Source organism: Sciurus carolinensis, chromosome 7 (assembly GCF_902686445.1).
Source record: "Sciurus carolinensis chromosome 7, mSciCar1.2, whole genome shotgun sequence".
NCBI lineage: Eukaryota > Metazoa > Chordata > Mammalia > Rodentia > Sciuridae > Sciurus > Sciurus carolinensis.
The window spans coordinates 45,207,601-45,224,166 of NC_062219.1; the positions used below are offsets into that span (position 1 = coordinate 45,207,601).

The 16,566-nt window shown below is 37.3% G+C and overlaps 1 protein-coding gene across 8 annotated transcripts in view; it reads left to right on the forward strand.

Moving 5' to 3' along the window:
* Fam184a (family with sequence similarity 184 member A) overlaps positions 1–16,566 on the forward strand; it is a 136,307-nt gene that overhangs the window by 39,111 nt on the left and 80,630 nt on the right. For all 8 annotated transcript variants that reach the window (XR_007109566.1, XM_047559120.1, XM_047559122.1 and 5 more), the window contains exons 2-3: positions 13,935–14,789; positions 15,526–15,661. Coding sequence is in view for 7 of the 8 variants with exons in the window: in XM_047559120.1 (XP_047415076.1) it covers positions 13,935–14,789; positions 15,526–15,661 (991 nt within the window). In the remaining variant the exon portion in view is untranslated. The remainder of the gene's footprint in view (positions 1–13,934; positions 14,790–15,525; positions 15,662–16,566) is intronic.

Genomic DNA, 16,566 nt, shown 5'->3' on the forward strand with positions numbered 1-16,566 from the left:
CTGATCATTTGGGTTTATTTTGAGTTTTTAATTTGACTTAGTTTCTCCTTTGATTGACTATTCCTTTAGTGTCATTCCTCCCTATTAGTCCAAGGCTTAACATCTGTACAGTCATTTTAAATCCTTACCATTGTTTCATAAAATGAATTTCACTTTCCCGCCCTGGAGAGATGCTTGCAGAAAAAAGTTTATGGCTTCACCTCCCCTAAGAATCTCAGCATCCTTGGAATGGGTGGAGGAGCAAGAACTGATCTGAGAACCTTTAAGAGAGGTTTTAAGAACAAGAAGTTATGTGTTACAGTGACCCAAATTGGAAGAGATCACTAGAATTGTGGTTCTTATCAATCCTTTCCTGGCTCAGTGTACATGATGGATGATGTTCATCTATGTAATATACCTTAATATGCAGAACCACAAATAAAGTACAGAACCAGAAATTTTGAGAGCCAATAAACACTGTAATTTTCTTTAATTTTCCCAATTTTTATGTGTTCTTTTTAGACATACATGACAGCAGTGTATTTTGACATGTGATACATACATAGACTATAACTTATTCTAATTAGGATCCCGTTCTTGTGGTTGAACATGATGTGAAGTTTCACTGGTGGTGTATTCATAAATGAACATAGGAGAGTTATGTCTGATTCATTCTGCTGTCTTTCCTAGTCCCATCCTCCCTCCCTCACACTCCCTTACCCAGTCCGGTTAACTTCCACTCCTTCCTCCCCCTCTCTCTGTCACCTGTTGTGAGTCGGCATATGCCTGTCAGAGAGAACATTTGGCCTTTGAATTTTCGGGAGGTTGACTTATTTTACTTAGCATAATATTCTCCAATTCCATCCATTTACCACCAAATGCCATAATTTCATTCTTTAAGACTGAGTAATATTCCATTGTGTATATATACCACATTTTCTTTATCCATTAATCTGTGAAAGGACACCTAGGTTGGTTCCATAGCTTAGCTATTGTGAATTGAGCTGGTGTGAACATTGATGTGACTGTGTCACTGTAGTATGATGATCTTTGGCTATATACTGAAGAGTGAAGAGTGGAGTAACTGGATCAAATGGTAGATCCATTCCAGGTTTTCTAAGGAATCTCCATATTGCTTTCCAGAGTGATTGCACCAATTTTAAGTCCCACCAGCAATAAATGAGTGTACCTTTTTTTTTTTTTTTTTTTTTTAGAAAAAGGAAAGAGGTTTATTGCTTTGCTCGTAAAGGAGAAACACAGGGGACTCCTGTCCCAGAGGCTGTGATTCTCCCCATCAGCACGAACACAGAAGGCTTTTAAAGAGATGATTCAAAGGCTATATTCCATATATTCTCTGTTGAAATTGTAATTCACTTGTTAATTTGGGAGACAGTCACTTCTGAGATCTTCTGGTACCATCCTCAAAGTCCAGATTACTTCGTTCCTGTGGTGGGTATGTGCTCAGGGACAGATTATTCTGCCTAGGATGAAAAGAAGAAAGAAAGAAAGGTAATCCTGTTTCCTCTGAGATTAAGGAGTGGGGCAAATTAGGGAGGAGCAGGGAGAGAGGAAGAGAAAGAAAATGTTCATTTAAAAAAATAAGTTGCAGTGGCAGAGCAACCAGGGTTATATTCAAAGCATAAAATGAACCATAGTGACATTTCCCCACTTTCACTATCTACATTCCATTTCTGTGGAAAAATGGGCAACAAGTCTCCAAACTGCTTCCTGCTGAAAGGGGACAAAGTTGGGGGAGTAACCCAAAGTCCTTGTTCTCTATCAGGTGGGGCGTTTATCTCTATCAGGTGGGTATACAGTTAAGGACAGGAAATATCAAAGCAGTCCAGAAGTCCACGGTGGCAAATGACAGGTGACTGAACAAGGCATACAGAGGGCAGAGATCATGCAAATGGCCAAAATTATCATGAATTTCCTGAGTTCAGTTTCCTTTTTTCAGTGGACCATGATGGAGCATGGTCCTGTAAGGAATAGCTCCTTCTGTTCAACCCGAGACAAACTTCTAACTCTCCTGCAATTAGCTCTCAACAAATTCTCCAGCCAGCTTGCATCCTCAGCATGGAAGTGGGTTCCTTGGTATGCCAAGCCTGCCCATAAAAGCTGGAGTGGGGGCTGCTCTTGGGTCCTATCTGGTGTGCCAGATTTGTTGAAAGCTTGTCCTTGTTCCTTCTGCTTCTGCACCACTGGAAACACTATCAGAATTTGTGCAACTGCTGGGCTCTGGCAAACAGGGAACACCCCTCAGGAAACAGACTAACTGTATAGAACTGTCCCTCAGACTGGATCTTAATGTCACCATCTGTCAAATAACGAATATGTTTGTGTTTCACTTTCTCAGAGGTCGTCTTTTTGGGTGTTGTTTCCAAGGGGAAAATCTGAGGTATCTCCTTTTCTTGGCCTCTTGGAATGTTAGAAAAAAAGTCTCTTAGTACCTTTCAACAAACACTTGCCTCCGGCGCGCCGACATTGCCTAGCCCGCAGCAACCCTGTGGCCCACCCGGGGGCCAGGGCCCATGCCATAGCTTCCCAAATGAGTGTATGTTTTCCCCCACATCCTCACCAATGTTTATTGTTACTTGTATTCTTAATAACCATTCTAACTGAAGTGAGATGGAATCTCAGTATAGTTTTAATTTGTATTTCTCTAATTGCTAGAGGTGTTGAACATTTTTTCATATATTTGTTGGCCATTTGTATTTTGTCTTCTGTGAAATGCCTGTTTAATTCCTTCCTCCATTTACTAATTGGGTTATTTGTGGGGGGCATTTGTTTTGGTGTTAAGTTTTTTATACATCCTGGAGATTAATGCTCTATCTGAGGTGAAGTTGGAAAAGGTATTCTCCCCTTCTGTAGGCTCTCTCTTCACACTCTTGATTGTTTCCTTTGCTGAAAGCAGTGTAATTCTTAATCGCTACACACTTCAATGATATCAGTAACTGCCTCTTCTAAGTACTGCAGCATAGTTGAGGTAAACTAAGGTAGTTCTCAGAGTATTGGCCTTTTAGACTTTATTTTGCTTTATATTTGCAAACTTCACACTAATCTGATATTCTGCAAACTTACAGAATTCATTTGTTAGCTCTAATAGACTTTTTGGTTTTCCAGGATATTTGCTGCTTAATCTTGTCATCTATGAATAATGATAATTTTATTTCTTCCTTTCCAATTTTTTTTCTTTTTCCCCCTTGCCTAATTGCCCTGGCTAGATCTTCTAGTACAGGGTTGAATGACAGTAGTCAAGTGGGCTTCCTTGTCCTAATCACTCCAGGTGATCATTTTATGTATTATCTAGCTATATAACTATCTAATTATTTTTAGACTTTGTTAATGATCCAATTCTTTTTTTTAATTCTTTTTAGTTATATATGACAGAATCAATTTTGACATAATTATATAAGCATGGAATATATCTTGTTCCAGTTCAGACCTCTCCTTCCCCTTCTCTCTCCCCATCTCCTGTTCCCTTCCTTCTTTTGATCTTTCTGCCTCATCCATAGTTACTATTTTTTTAAATTAATTTCTTGTGGATGGTATGCAATTATTTTAAAAAATCAACTTGATTCCATCAATTCTGTCTTTTTTTAGACTCTTATATTCATAAATATTATTTATTATTTTCTTCCTTCTGCTAGTTTTAGGTTAAGTTTGCTGTTTTTCTGGTTCTTTGTGATTTAAGATCTTCTTTTCAATGTAGTTTATAGTGACTGCTCACTTGTGCCATCACAGTGGGAAAGCAACATAGCCAGCAGTAAATGACATGACCATGTTTCTTTATTTACAAAAACAGGCTGAGATCTAGTTTACCAATAGCTGTACTTATTATATCCCAAAAGTTCTGAATTAAATTTTGTTTTCATTTATGTTCAGTGACTTCCTATTCTCCCCCCAAAGGTGTTTTATTTTTTTTCCCCCCGAACCTGAAGGTTTCATCTGTACCCTTGTAGCGGAGGAGCTGTGGTGGAAAAACAGGGCTCCTTGTCCTTACCCTAATAGCTTTGAATTTTCTTCTTTAGATGAGAAGGATATAAGTAGATTTTATGTTTTTCCTGCAGTTGCAGGCCTGCCTCTTTGAGGAATGCTTTTTCTAGTTTTCTGCCCTGTCTGTAGTTTTTCTTGTGATCATCCACTGAGGTCATGGAAAAGATACTGTGAGTAGGCACACTCATTGTATATGTGTTTCCATAGGTTTGGATTTTTATACTTCCCTTGCTCTGCCTTCAGCAATTTGTTATAAAATTTCACTTCATTTTCCTAACCCATTTGTAAGACATCCCCCTTTTCCTTCTGTGCTTTGTGACAGATGTGCCTGTGCTTGTGTCCTGTCTGTCTTCGGAGGCTGTTCTTAGATTGAAAGCCAGGGGAAATATTGTGATCTCCACACTCTGACAGGTTCAAGAAGACTTGTGCTTTTGCAGGTTCACGTTTGTCAGGTGGAGCATCATTCCTTCAGCCTTGTTGGTGAATTGCATGTTAAGAATGTGTTTTGTTTTGCAATATACTGCAGAAGTGTCTTCCAAAGGTCTGTGCAGTGGTTGCCACCATCAATTAGTGACTGTTCTGTTGCTCCACAATCTGATTAATATTTGATATTTTGTGTTTGGGATTTTAGCCATTCTAATGAGTATGTGGTGGTATTTTCTTGTTGTTTGAATTTTGTGAATTCCTAGTGACATATGATGTTGATCATCTTTCCATATACTTATTTGTCATCTGTATATCTTCTTTAGTGAAGTATCTATTGAGATCTTTTACCCATTTTTAAATCAGTTCATTTTCTTATTGTTCAATTTTAAGTGTCATTTGTACAATTTGGATAAGTCATCTTTTCACTTATTTTCTGCTATTCTGTATGTGATATTTTTCACTGAATCCCTTTGTTTTTCTTTCATGCTTTACCTGTGGCTTGCTGTGCTATTTCCCTAAGCCTGGAACTTCACTTTCTCTGTTTTTTTCCACCAATTTTTTTTTTTTTTAAACCAGTGCAGAGGAGAATTAATTGCCTGTCTGTTTGACCCAGGTGATGACTTGAGGAATTAACTGTTCTTTACAAACTTGAAAACAACTTCCTTATTATTGGCCCCATACTTTACCCCCACCACACTATTCCAACCCCACCCCCCTCCTCCACATACTTTTCAGGACGGTCCTTGATAAGTCAACTTTCTTCTCAGTGGTATTTCTCTTCCAACACTTAGTTTTTTACCTTCTTCCACTCTATCGTTTACTCTTTCTTCATTGGCTTTTTTACACATACTGAGGTTCGGGTGGGTATACTTTGTAGTTTTATCCAAACAAGAGTACCTTTCTCTTTTCCTATTTTCTTTGTTACTTTGGAATGCTTTTTAAGAGGAGAAAGGGTAGTTTTAACTTTATTTCTTTTCTAATTGATTTTGGCAGGGATGGGGGGTGATTTTTGTTTAATTATTGGAGCTTTATAGTTATACATAGAAGTTGGGTTCATTTTGACAAAATCATACATGCACGGAATTTTGATTTACTACATTCTGGTCCCCAATCCCTGTCTTTTCCTGTCCTCCTCTTTCCCTCTGTTCTCTTTCCTCTACTCTACTGATCTTCCTATTGCTCATTTATTTATTTTTGCTTGGTACTTCCTACATATAAATGAAGATGAAATTTCCTGTGGTATATTTTTATATGCACATAATATGATCTTATTAAATTGATTTCACATTTCCTCTTTCCCGTCCCTCCTCCCTGTCTCTCACCTTTTCTCTTCTAGCCATTCATCTTTCCTATCTTTCTGATATCTTATGGCCTCTGCCACCTTTATTTTCTCTAGCTTCAATATATGCTAGTCGACTTTTTAAAGTAATATTTGATAATTGAAATAGATCAATGTCTGCTGTAGTAAAAGCCACAAATAAAAATAGCTTTGCTAATGCTTAGCAAATATTTTCCCATTCTTATCCTAAATTAATGTGTATTGTCATAATTAGTCTGCCTTATTGATATTTTTAAGAAAACTTTTCATTACTTGAGAATTTTTTTTATTTCAAAAGGCAAAACAAAATTTTGGTGTCTTCCTCCTATCCAAAAATGGTGAAGGCATTTGTGTTTGTCAGATAGCAAATAGAAAAGTCATGGTATGAGACTAAACCAATTATCTGATTTTAAAAATTCTGCTATCCTTTTGTTTTGCTGACTTATAAAAGAGCTGAATTCAATGCTGTTTCCATATAAGTACCTTTTAAATATGTCAAAACATTTTGTTAATGAATTTTAGGAGTGACTAGTAAGCAAAGTAAGACTATGAACATTGAAATAAAGAATAGGTTAAGAGATAAGGACTATTTTGTTCTTAATTCCTTATGAAACTTGTCGTAAATTATTATGATTTAATGGGTCTCTATTAAATTGTCAAGGGATAGATTACTTCTCTATTATTGGTGAGCATTCATTCCATTTGCAGAGACAAGCTTTATATATGTAAAACAATAAATCACATGATGTGAGACAACACATTTAGGTCTCTATTATTGGTTCTATAACAGTAGTTTTGGAGAACTGAGGAGAGATGGTGTAGGTTTGGAATTAACAACAAAGACTTCAAAGAGGAAATAAGCCTTGAGATGCTTTTGAAGGGTGAATAACAGTTTTATATGGTTGGGAGAGCAAGGAGAGTGACTTCCCATGGAGTATAAGTGTTAGAATTAGGAATATCTAACTGGGACTAGAAAATATGTAGTGTTTTAAAGGAATACTGATCTCCTGGAGCTGAGCATCTGTGTTGATGTAAATGTGCAGTTAGACTGGATGAATGATACAGGATAGGTAATGTTAACTGCCATTCCTTGAAGAACTGTGATGAGCAAATGCTTTGATTACCTTATTTCAGTTAATCCTTAAAAGAATCTCAGGAAATAGGCTCTAATATTTCTAATTTATAGGTACAGAAAGAGAAATCTAGAGTTCAAATAACTCGGTCAGGAATACATAAGCAGCATCTGGGATTCAAAGCCAGGTTTTGTCTCACCACAAAGTCTGGGTGCTTTCTAATAGAAAAAAAATAGGAAATTTGGCAGAATCCTATAGAATATTTTAGAATAAAATGATTTAACAAAACATTATGTTTTAGGATAATGGTCGTAGGCAGGAGGGATGGGAGCAGAGATCCCATGGGAGGAGAAATAGCAAGAGACTTTGTATTAACTCTGGCGTTGGTTATTAAGGGACAATGTGATGGCAGAGAATGGATGACTAAGGAAAGTTAGAAGATAATTGATAAACATTGGGTAGAAAAGTGTATAGAAAATGAGGACCAAGGACAGGTGTGGGTTTTGAAGACATTATAACCACTAAAGAGATGCTACATACTTGACAGAGACAATCAAAAAGTTGGTTTGAGGGCATCTCAGGAATTGGCAGGACCACACCCATCATAGGCTCAAGGGTGTAAAAGTAACAATTCCTTTGATAAGAGACCTTTGGAACTTAAAAATACTTTGACCAACTTTTCTTTTGTGACTTCCTTTGTTATATGCTTTTGAACAGCCTTGATGTGCTCATGCTCTTGCTGGTGAATCATGACTGAAGGCAGTGATTACAAGAGACTGTTCATAGCTTATTATAGCTAATTTTTTTTTTTCTAATTCAGTTCCTGCCTACCTCCTGACTCCTGATTTCTTCTTTTTGGCGGACTGAATTTTGCCTTAACGGTGTGTTTCATTTGTTTTCTCTGGCACAAAAATCTTAACTTTCTGTAAAGACTTAATTCAGACATGTTCCTGCCCACTTCCCACTGTAAATCAGCTGGTCTCTTCTTTCCTCCTGAGTAAGAATTCCAGGAAACTTATTTGTAGAATTGAGGACAAGTTATATTCTACCTTCAACATGAAACATTTTTATTCATCCTTTCTTCTTAATGGTTTTATAGCACTCTTGATTCATGGTAATGGTTGATTTTTTTAAAGTAGAGATTCTAAATCTCTTAAAATTACTCAAAAACCCATTTTACACAATTAAATTCTTATCACTCCATTAATTACCAGAAACTTTAATTGACTTTTCTTGGCACTAGTAGAGTGTCTTCTATAGTCATCAATGGAAAATGAATATGTGACTGAATACATGTTTTGAGAATATAGAGTAAAAGCATTCTTATATTTTAAAAGACTTAAAATACTGTTTAAATAACTCGTCTGCTAGCTGTGAGCATATCAAGCCTAATTTTGGCTTACAATTCTCACTCAGAAAAAGAAAGAACCAGAATCCCAGAGATAGCTGTTAATAGATAGGCAAGCCCCTTGGAAGATTCACCATACACAGGGAGGATGGTTTGTCTTAGGGACTAAACCTTTTGTTAACAAAATTAAATTATTTTTCCAATTTTTAAATTTCTTACTGGACTTAAACTGAGTAGGACATTACAAAGAAAGGATACTTACTGTGTATTGTCATAATTAATCTAGTTTAAAAGAGGATGTGGAAGGTAAAGAAGAGTAATATAATAAATGCAGACTGATATATTTATCTTTATAATGTGATATAAGAAAACACAAAATTTCCAGAAAGAAGACCTTAACATAAAAAAACCTATAAATTCTGGATGCAATGGTGCTGAGGCAGGAGGATTGTGAGTTCAAAGCCAGCCTCAGCAATGGTGAGGTGCTAAGCAACTCAGTGAGATCCTATCTCTAAATAAAATACAAAATAGGACTTGGCATGTGGTTCAGTGGTCAAGTGCCCCTGAGTTCAGTCTCTATAAAAGCCGGGCATTTTGGCGTACACCTGTAATCCTAGCAGCTTGGGAGCCTGAAGCAGGAGGATGGCAAGTTCAAAACCAGTCTTAGCAACTTAGCAGGGCCCTAAGCAACAAATCAAGATCCTGTCTCTAAATAATATATAAAAAGGGCTAGGGTTGTGGCTCAGTATTTAAGTGGGTTCCATCTCAGTACCAAAACAAACAATAATTTGTGAATTATCTTTGATAATTTGTGAAAATTTTAGTTGTAAGTCTGGTCTGAGAATACTATTAAATTTAAACTCACATGTAGAGCTCTTATCTGTGTTCTAGAACAGATAGTATAAACCCTAATGACAAAGTAAGTAACCCCTTTTTTTTGAGAAATTTGAGATACTCTCTTTAATATTCTTCAACTCTGATGTCTTATGGCCAAATAATTTTTGACTAACTCAAAAAGAAGAATCCAGTTGTTTAATAATTAAAAACATTTTCTACCTTTGCATAAAATATTCAGATCCCTTTTAAAAAAATATACCAAACCTGAGATTGCTTCTTTATTACTTTGTAGACTCCCTTATACCTCATGTATTGCTTATGCACTTTTGAAGTCCTACCTGCTTCCCCAGTCTGTCTGTCTGTCTCTGGCATTGATCAGAAAAGGAAAGTAAAACAGTATCCAGAATTTGTGAAATCAGCAAAAAATAAAAAAGTTTGAGGATATAGCTCAGAGGTAGAGCACTTGCGTAGCATGCTTGAAGCCATGAGTTCAATCCCCAGTACTGCAAAATTAATTAAATTGAAATAAAAGATTCATGACTGGAAAATCATTTCTGGAGGAGCATTGTTGAAAAGGGTCTGCTCATGTGGTTGCTGCATGGTTGAGTCTATCTTGAGTCAGAGGCAGACAGACTAGAAATGTTCACTGAGGCTGACCTCACTAGGGTTAGTAGCATCATTAGGGCCAATAAAGAGAAGGGGCACTAATTAACCTTTCCCTGGATTGCATTTTAGTTGCTCTTTTACAAACAAGGAAGTCTTCCCTGAACTTCACTGCCTGCTAAAGCCGTCCTTCTTGGTGGTCTCTAGTTGTTTCCTTCTGTTTGCTTCCTGTTTCTTGGATTTGTTTTTTTCTCTAACAGCTGACTGCCTCATCTCGTTAACTGTCCATTCATCCACTTTTCCAGTTGTCTTCTAGCTCCTGTACTCACCACTCCACTGAAATTTTTCTCTCAAAGATCACTTCTGGGACTTAATGCCGAATGCAGTGGCTTAGATACCGTGTGTCCTTTGGTGCTGTCCATAGACCATCCTTAATGTGTCTGACCTTGATGCCTTGCCTCTGTTAACATATACTCTCCCCCAGCACACTGCTTGACTATGGGTCCTCAACCTCCTCAAGCTCCCTACACTTGTCCAAGGACTTGTTTTTGGTCCTTTTCACTCTTTCTCAATAGTTTCTCCCTTCTAGATCTTACCAGCTAAATAACTGAGTAATGATCCTCCTTTACATTTCTGACTGCGTAGTCCATCTTTCCCCTTACAGAGTCCTTTGATTTTCCATATTTATTCATTTTCTCTTACTGTTCCTGGGATTCTCTCTATAGCTTTCCCTTCAACCTTTTTTTGTGCGGGGGGGGGGGTACTGAGGATTGAATTCAGTGGTACTTGGCCCCTGAGCCACATCCCCAGCCCTATTCTGTATTTTATTTAGAGACAGGGTCTCACTGAGTTGCTTAGTGCCCCACTTTTGCTGAGTCTGGCTTTGAACTCGTGATCTTCCTGTTTCAGCCTCCCAAGCTGCTGGGATTACAGGCATGTGCCACTGTGCTTGACGTTTACTCACCTTTTTCAGTGTGATTATGCTTTTATGTCTTTAGCTTCCAGGCTCTCTGACATCCTTATATATCTTTCCAACCTTCTTATTAAGACTCTTCAAATCTAATTAATCATTTATTGAATTTCTAGAGAGAATGATATTAAATGGACATGCTGGATATTAAAAAAAGATAAACCAAGCCAGGTGTGGTGGTGCACACCTGTAATACTAGTGACTGGGGAAGCTGAGGCAGAAGGATTGCAGGTTCAAGGCCAGGCACAGCAATTAAGTGAGCCTCTATCTTAAAATTAAAAAAAAAAATGACAAGGTCTGGGGATATAGTTCAGTGGTGAAGTGCTTTTGGTTTCAGACCCCAGTACTAAAAAAGAAAGGAAGAAAGGAAGTCAGTCAGGCAGGCAGGGTTAGACTGATTCTTAAAAGGTTGGAGGGAAATTAAATATTAGAGAAATAGTATTTCAGTAAGTCATTGACAAGGGGAAGCTCACATATTACCTCCCTCTTTCATTTCTTCCACCAAATAGGGAATCCCACCATGGACTGGCCCTTTTCAAGATCATTTCCTGGAGCAAGGTGCTAAAGATATGGTTTACTTTTCTCTTGGGAGTCTATGTCTTTGAATTTTATTTTTCTTTCCTGTGGTGAATAAGATAAAGTGGCAGTGGGTATGGACCTGTCCTTGGAAGACCTGAGATCTACATCAGTTTTGCCTAGACATTCTGTCAAATGGACTCCTCTGTGACTGGTTGGCTTTTTTTTTTTTTTTTTTGGTCTTAGTGACTCCATTTAAGATGGTATAAAACAAAATGGTTTTCCTACTCTCACACTCTGAAACACTGAACTCTTCACTCTGGTCACCAAAATATATGTGGGTTTTCTCCCTACAAACAACAAGTTATCCAATGGTCACCAACTGAATATCCTATAATTCAATTAAGTTATGATACTATCTACCTGGAGATAGCATCAGATCCCATAGGTTGACAGTCAGTCCTACAAGACTATACACACTGAAGATGCTATTTGCAAGCCTCAAATTGTGACCTGCTCTTATGACAGGCTAGCTATGAATCTCAGGTTCCCACTACCTCCTCTTGCATTCAGTTAATATGCTAGGATGGCTTACAGAACTCAGGAAAACACATTTACTCATTTCTTTATAATACTATGAAGATATAGATAACAGCCAGACATGCATGGGGCAAGGTCTGTGGGAGAGGGCACAAAGCTTTCTGGGCACACATTCTTCCAGTACCTCAATGTTTTCAGTAATGTGGAAGTTCTCCAAACCCTGTCCTTTGGAGTTTAATGGTGGCTTCACCATGTAGGCATGCTTGAGAAATCCTTGATCATTGTTAATCAACTCAACCATCAAGCTCTTTATCCCTCCTTGGAGGTCAGGCAGGATGTAGGTATGTAATTCTAAGTTCCAACACTTATCACATGTTTGGTTTCTCTGATAGTCAGCCCCTATCCTCAGGCTGTTTTGGAGCCCACCAAAGTTACCTCTTTAGAACAAAAGGTTGTCCTATCACCCAGGAAATTCCAGGGGATTTAGGAGCTCTAGGAGCTCTAGGTCAGGAACCAAGAGCAGAGACCAAATGTGTATTTCTTATTATGTTGCAGTATCACAGACCCTTCCAGTCTTTTCTGGCCATTGGCTTGGTAGGCAAATATGAACACAGGGTATATGAATAGCAAACCACCCAACTTTTTTGGATTATAGGCTACCTTTAAACTTCAATGCATAGATGAAGGAGTCTTCCATGGAATTTGTGTTAGCTCATTAGGGACATAATTTAGGATTTGGAATTAAGGTTCTTTAAAAGAAAAACAAACTGAATCAGTACTTAATTTATCTTCTGTGCATGTATTTTCCTACATCGCAGATGGGTTCCTACACCCCTCAGTCTTCTTACCTCTAATGATTGCATCTCAAAATAGTCACAGCAGACTAAGTGAGTATTGGGTCACTGGACAGGGTACCAGATCTGGAAGCAAAGCTGTGTGCGCTAAGAGTGAGTTCCTGCAGTGGGGTAGACTTGCCCTCTATTATTCCATCTGCAAGTACAGTTGCAGGCCAAGAGGATGACAGCCTATATTCAGCAAGTAAGGTCTGGAGTTATCAGGGATATTTGAAGAACCTGTGAGTCTGCCTCAGTTTCCCTACACTGCATGAATGAGTTCTCTAGAAAAATGACAACTTTGGCATTCTAATTTTTTCACCAGTTTCTGGTATCTGGTGCTGGAATTCATTTCTAAAGTCAAAGTAGAGTCACACTAAAACAAGTATCCAGGACACCAATTTTTAGCTTCTGGGTTATTGGATTATATAGTATTTACTTTTTTTTTTTTTTTTTGCTTCAGGAGAAATCAGGCACATCTCTAAGTGCTAGTCATGGTTAGTATAATGGTTTGGCCACAGTGGTGTGGTAGAAGGCATCAAAGAAACAAAGAGGAGGAATGAGAGTGTTACTATATGGGGACTATGTTGTCTTGTGGAATCATTAAAATCCAGGGACTAAAAAGAAAGTAAAGACCTAGTCTCATAGCACTCTGGTTCTAGGAATCCACTTTTTGAAGGCAAATGAAAAATTAGACAGTGAGTAAAACCACAGTGAAAAGTTCTAATGGTTCTTGTAAGGTGACCACTAGAAATGTGAAAGAGAAGAGGATCAGCTTTAAAAGCAAACCTCAGGCCGTGTGCTAGTGCTGGGCAAAATGTGCTAGAGGATGCACCTGTTCAAGGAGCTGAGCCCAATGCTCTGGGATCAGGCTCTCGTGCTTAAGTAGAGGGCTCTTCTGCTGCCCATAGGATGCTTCACGACACAGGGATGGGACAGGAGGAAAAGGGCCAAACCCCTTTGGGCCCTGTATATCTGGGGCTCGCCCAAACTGGTGTTGTGTTCACTGGTGTTTTGTGGAGCCACAAAAGTGCCAGCCCAAGTTGGAACTAAATTCTGTGAGTGAAACATGACCTCTTAAAGAACTTCCATTCTTAGATTTTGTTCATTATTGTAAATAGAAGTGGTCTAGACCCTTAAATAATTAAAAATGAAATTTAAAACATTTAAACAGACATTAGACAAAAGAGGCTTTGGATAAGACTTAGGGACTAGGGCTTCCATTCTCTTTTAGTCAGGTCTCCTTTGTCCCTTTTCTTCTCCCTCTTTTATTTGTGGTACAATATTCTTCATTTTGAATGCTTTAAAATCATCATTTAAAAGTCTGTAGTAATATATAAATTTGCTAAGCAAATCCATCTATGAGTAAAAAAATTTTCAGGATTAATATTTACCATAAATAATAATATATGCATAAAAACCAATCCAAATGAAAGAATACTTTCAGGTTACAAAAATATGGTCTGCTCATTTCTTCTCCTTTAAAACAATGCAGGTAATATATGCTTTGAACACTAAAAATGATGAGCATGAATCTGCAATTCAAGCCCTCAAAGATGCTCATGAAGAAGAAATCCAACAAATTCTTGCAGAAACAAGAGAAAAAATATTACAATATAAAAGCAAAGTAACAGAGGAGTTAGACCTTAAGAGAAAGATTCAAGTTTTAGAAGCATCTTTAGAAGATCACATAAAAATGAAGCAACAGGCTTTGACAGAATTTGAAGCCTATAAGCATAGAGTTGAGGACATGCAACTTTGCGCAGAAGCCCAGCATGTCCAACGCATAGTAACCATGTCTAGAGAGGTTGAAGAAATTAGAAGGAAATTTGAAGAAAAATTACGGAGCTTTGGACAGCTCCAAGTACAGTTTGAAAAAGACAAACGATTGGCATTGGAAGATTTGCGGACTGCTCACAGAAAGGAGATGCAAGAGCTGTTAAAATCACAGGAGGATCACAGTGCCTCAGTAAACAAAGGACTGGAGAAGACAGAGGAACTACACAGGATGGAGGTGGAGGCCTTAAACAAAACACTTGAAGAGCTAAGACTTGAAAAGAAAAAACTCATTGAAGATTATGAAGGCAAGTTGAATAAAGCTCAGTCCTTCTATGAACGTGAACTTGATACTTTGAAAAGGTCACAGCTTTTTACAGCAGAAAGCTTACAGGCTAGCAAAGAGAAGGAAGCTGATCTTCGCAAAGAATTTCAGGGACAGGAAGCAATTTTACGAAAAACCATAGGAAAATTAAAGATGGAATTACAGATGGTGCAGGATGAAGCTGGCAGTCTTCTTGATAAATGCCAGAAACTGCAGATGGCACTGGCCACAGCAGAGAGTAATGTTCAGGTATGTCAAGAGTGGTATATCCCACACATGAATTCTTCCTGTTTTCTCTTTTAAATATATTCATTTTGTAGACTGGAGAGCAACCTCACTGGCTTAGGATCAGTTTCTTTGCATTCTCATCACTTAAATTTTTCTTCTCTTTTTCTTTTTTTTTTTTTTGTTTCTTTTTCTTTTTTCCATTTTTGCCTTTTCCTTTATGAGAAAAATCAATGAAGTGAAGATTTTTATTACCCTGAACCTGTTCTGTCAGAATTTCAGGTATCTGGGGCCTAAAAAGATGAGCTTAAAATTCTGTGGATTTGTTATGAAAGTATTTTATTTAAAGAACATGTTAATATTTTCCTAAATGGTTTGGGAGAGTTAAAACATTGGGCTTAGGGTTTAATTATGTTTTTTTCCTTCCTCTTCTAATGATCTGTCCATTAAACAAAAATTCATTGTTCTTATGGTGCTGGAAAAAAACTGAAAGTCTCTGCAAGTTTTATTTCATTGGTCTAGAAAGCTTAATAACTGTTTTAAATATCTGTGTAGTAGAGAATGGATTAGAAAGGGTAGAATAGTCTTTCCTGACTGGGTCATATAATTTGTGGAAATAAAAAATTTTAAATGTCACCACTGTATACAGATCTAAAACTAGTTATAGTTAAATAGGACTTTTCAACAAGAGAAAGCTAATGCTTATAATTTAAATAAATGATTTAGCTTAGTATCATTCTTGCATTTTAATCTTTCTTAGATTCTTCAAAAACAGCTTGATGATGCCAAGGAGGGAGAAATGGCCTTATTAAGCAAGCACAAAGAAGTGGAAAGTGAGCTAGCAGCTGCTAGAGAACGTCTCCAACAGCAAGCTTCTGATCTTGTCCTCAAAGCCAGTATGTCTGACCATAGTTTGGTGTAATGCTCAGCTAAAACCAACACTTAAATATTCATTCAAAACAAAATTTGAATATTTAACAATTTCTTCTGATTTAAAATTTAAAATTCTTCCTAATATTTTAAAATTATTTGGATTTTATGGTAAAAGACTAATGAACCATAAGAAGCAAATGATATTTATTTTATTTTTAGGAATATATTTTTGTAGAAAATTAAGAATTAACTGGTAAAATCACCAATAAATAAAGCAGTAAAAGAAAAAAAAGCACTCTTTCTAAGAGGCTCTTGTCCTTTAGAAGCCTACATTTTAGAGCATTTAAATTAGTTGAATTATATGTAACTTTCATTGAACTTGTTATTAAGGATTGTTTTATGTGCTGAAACTGAGTTGTCTCTTCTCAAGTGACTGAGCTGCTTGTTTCATAACCCTTAGAGATCTGACCTATGTCAGATCCAAAGTTGTATTTTGTTGTTGTATTTAGTGTGCCCAGCAAAGCTGTTTAACACCTCATCTGACTATCATTGGTTTGTTGGTGAATCACAGATTTCCCTTCCCACAAAATAGTAATTTTTAATAACCTTCAGTATGCATCAGGATTACCTAGAGGGTGTGCGAAATCAGTGATGCTTGGCTCCACGCACAGAGTTTTTGATTCACTGGGTTTGGGGCAGGCTGATTTCTGAGATGATGCTGGTCCTGCTGGTCCAAGGTACTTTGAGATCTACTACATTAAACCATGCTTCCTATGAATCTCCGTTTTCAAATTCACATCTTCTCTTTCCTATTTTCCTCCCCTTTCCCCACTCATTTTTGCTGCCATTTATTTCATTTTTTTCATTGCCTTGCTGTTCTTACCTGTTAGTTATCTAGTCTCTTGTCTAAAACAAATTCAGTCTCAAC